Here is a 2,209-nt window from a genome sequence, read left to right on the forward strand (position 1 = left end):
AGTAGCACAATTAGGGGGCCATGCTTCCTGGTCACGAATCCCAAAAAGGTTACAAAAGTTACAAATTAATCTTGAGTACATCATTAATACATCAAAGACATGAAATCCTTTCATTTGCCGGTTTTTGCTCTTAAATAAGCTGCCACCCAAAAACCTATGTAGTCATAATTAGGTCCACTTTCACCACTACAGTCCAAAAGGTTCCATGTTCCATTACCCAGGCTGTTGATTATGATTGCAGTTTAATACAAATCCATTCAGTATGCCAAACACTCTAGGTTCAAGATGTAGGGACTCTGCCCATCAGTTCAGTGGTTTAGTTCCCTGTTACAATTGGCTGGACACTGGATATGTCCGTCTTTGCAGAGTTCCTTTCTGAAGGTGACCTTGCTTTCTGGGAAGAGCTGTTTCTTTTATAGTGACAGTTCTCAACCCAGGCATGCCTGAAAGGAGGGGAGATGGACTGAAGCGCATGGCTCTGAGCTGCACTCTTCCGCTTGAACACGCAAAGCAGGGACTTGAGCTCGGAACGGAAGCTTTCATTCAGCCAACAGTAAATGAAAGGGTTGTAACAGGTGCTGCTCATGGCAAACCAATGGAAAGCAAAATATAGAGCATTGTTGCTGTGGATGGCCCTACTGGAAATGAGCACTAGGTAGCAGTTTAGTGGGAACCAGCAGACAGCAAAGACCACCACCACCACCATTAGCATCTTCAGCGTCATCTTCTTCTTCCGCTGATGGGCATAATATTGCTCCATGGTGATGTCCCCAATGGCATTCCTCAGCCAGAGCTTCTTGGCCACCATAGTGTATGTGATGGAGATCACAAGCAAGGGCAGCACATACAAAAGTACAAATGTAGTCAAGTCCAGATACTTCCAGAAAAGATCGGCAGGAGGAGGGAAGCTCGGAAGACAGACCATTCGTATAGTTCTGTTGCTGGGGCACAGAAGGAGGAAGAAACAGTTATCTCCACACTCAAAAGCACAATGTACTAAGGGAACAAACACCTTAGAAAAAGCTACAAATGAGCTGAGCTGATACAATAAACAGAAAGAGAATGACTTCCAATTTACAGGTTAGTGCTTTTTTAATTGACACTTTCAATCACATTTGTGCTAAAGAGTAGGTTGCATTTATTTATTTAAACATGTTTTTAAGGCCTTGAAACAAAAGGAAAAAAAAAACACACCTCTTTTCATCTCTGCCTGTGCTTATCAGGTCTAATAGAGATAGTTAAAATGAACCTGTGATGTCTGATACCAAAATAGTGCCGCCCTGAGAAAGTGACAGTGGAGCAGACTTAAGAGAAAATGAAAGTGTCTTTTTGATCTTCACTGTTCATGTAAGAGAACTGTAAGGTGAAGACTCACTGTTCAGATGATAAACGGCAAAGCAGATATTTCAGGTTCTTTCAGTTTGGATGTCAGATGGTTTTAACAATAGAACAAAAGATGCAAGTGTTTTTGCACTTTCTGGTGGTGAAGTTGAGAGAGTCATTTAAGAACACCACTATTTATACATCTTACCTAATATAAAATTTTGCTAGATTCTGATAGATCGCGTGGGGCAGAGAGAAACAGCTGGCCATAACCCAGATTATAATGATGCAAATCCCTCCTTTCACAATGGACATCCGTGGTTTCAGAGGGTGCATTATAACCTAAGGAAGACAAAGAGTTTGGAGGATTTAAAATTTTCTCCTTGGAGGTGAATGAGCTGCAGGCTTTGAATGCAAATCCCAGTTTAGCCTTCCTGCAGTGACAAACCTCATTGTTCAAAGCCAGAGTAAATCTACAAAGTGATGCATCACAGTGGTGGACTGGCCCTTTCCCATGGATCATTTGAATTCAGAGCTACTAGCAGAGACAGAGCCAAATTCAGCATAGATATAAAGCCCAATGTAAGTTGCAAGCCAAAGGGTTGCTCCTGTTCCTGTTGAAGTGAATAGCCAAGCAATTTATTGAGATTAATTAAGATTATGCCTTAAATGTAAATGAGGGTCAGGTAATGTGCATCACATCAGCATCCAGTGGATGAATAAGACAAGTGTGACTTACACTAATTTGATGAGTGCAAGGACCAAGTACAGCCTCTGACAAATAGCTACAGCTTTCACTGAAACCTACCTTACCTGAGTCAGGGCTGTAGTTGGTGCTGGCAATGAGTTGGGGTGGGGAGGATTGCTTTATCTTCTTATCATTCCT

General features: G+C 41.9%; 1 protein-coding gene across 1 annotated transcript in view; it reads right to left on the reverse strand.

The window, feature by feature from the left end:
* Nucleotides 1-316: 316 nt before the first annotated feature.
* The window catches only part of LOC102377877 (probable G-protein coupled receptor 83), a 7,910-nt gene continuing 6,017 nt past the window's right edge, over nucleotides 317-2,209 (reverse strand). The window contains exons 3-4 of the mRNA XM_006020521.3: nucleotides 1,532-1,665; nucleotides 317-941 (exon numbers count right to left, since the gene is read on the reverse strand). Of these exons, the coding sequence (XP_006020583.1) occupies nucleotides 317-941; nucleotides 1,532-1,665 (759 nt within the window). The remainder of the gene's footprint in view (nucleotides 942-1,531; nucleotides 1,666-2,209) is intronic.

Source organism: Alligator sinensis, unplaced genomic scaffold, assembly GCF_000455745.1.
Source record: "Alligator sinensis unplaced genomic scaffold, ASM45574v1 scaffold809_1, whole genome shotgun sequence".
In the NCBI taxonomy this organism is placed as follows: Eukaryota; Metazoa; Chordata; order Crocodylia; family Alligatoridae; genus Alligator; species Alligator sinensis.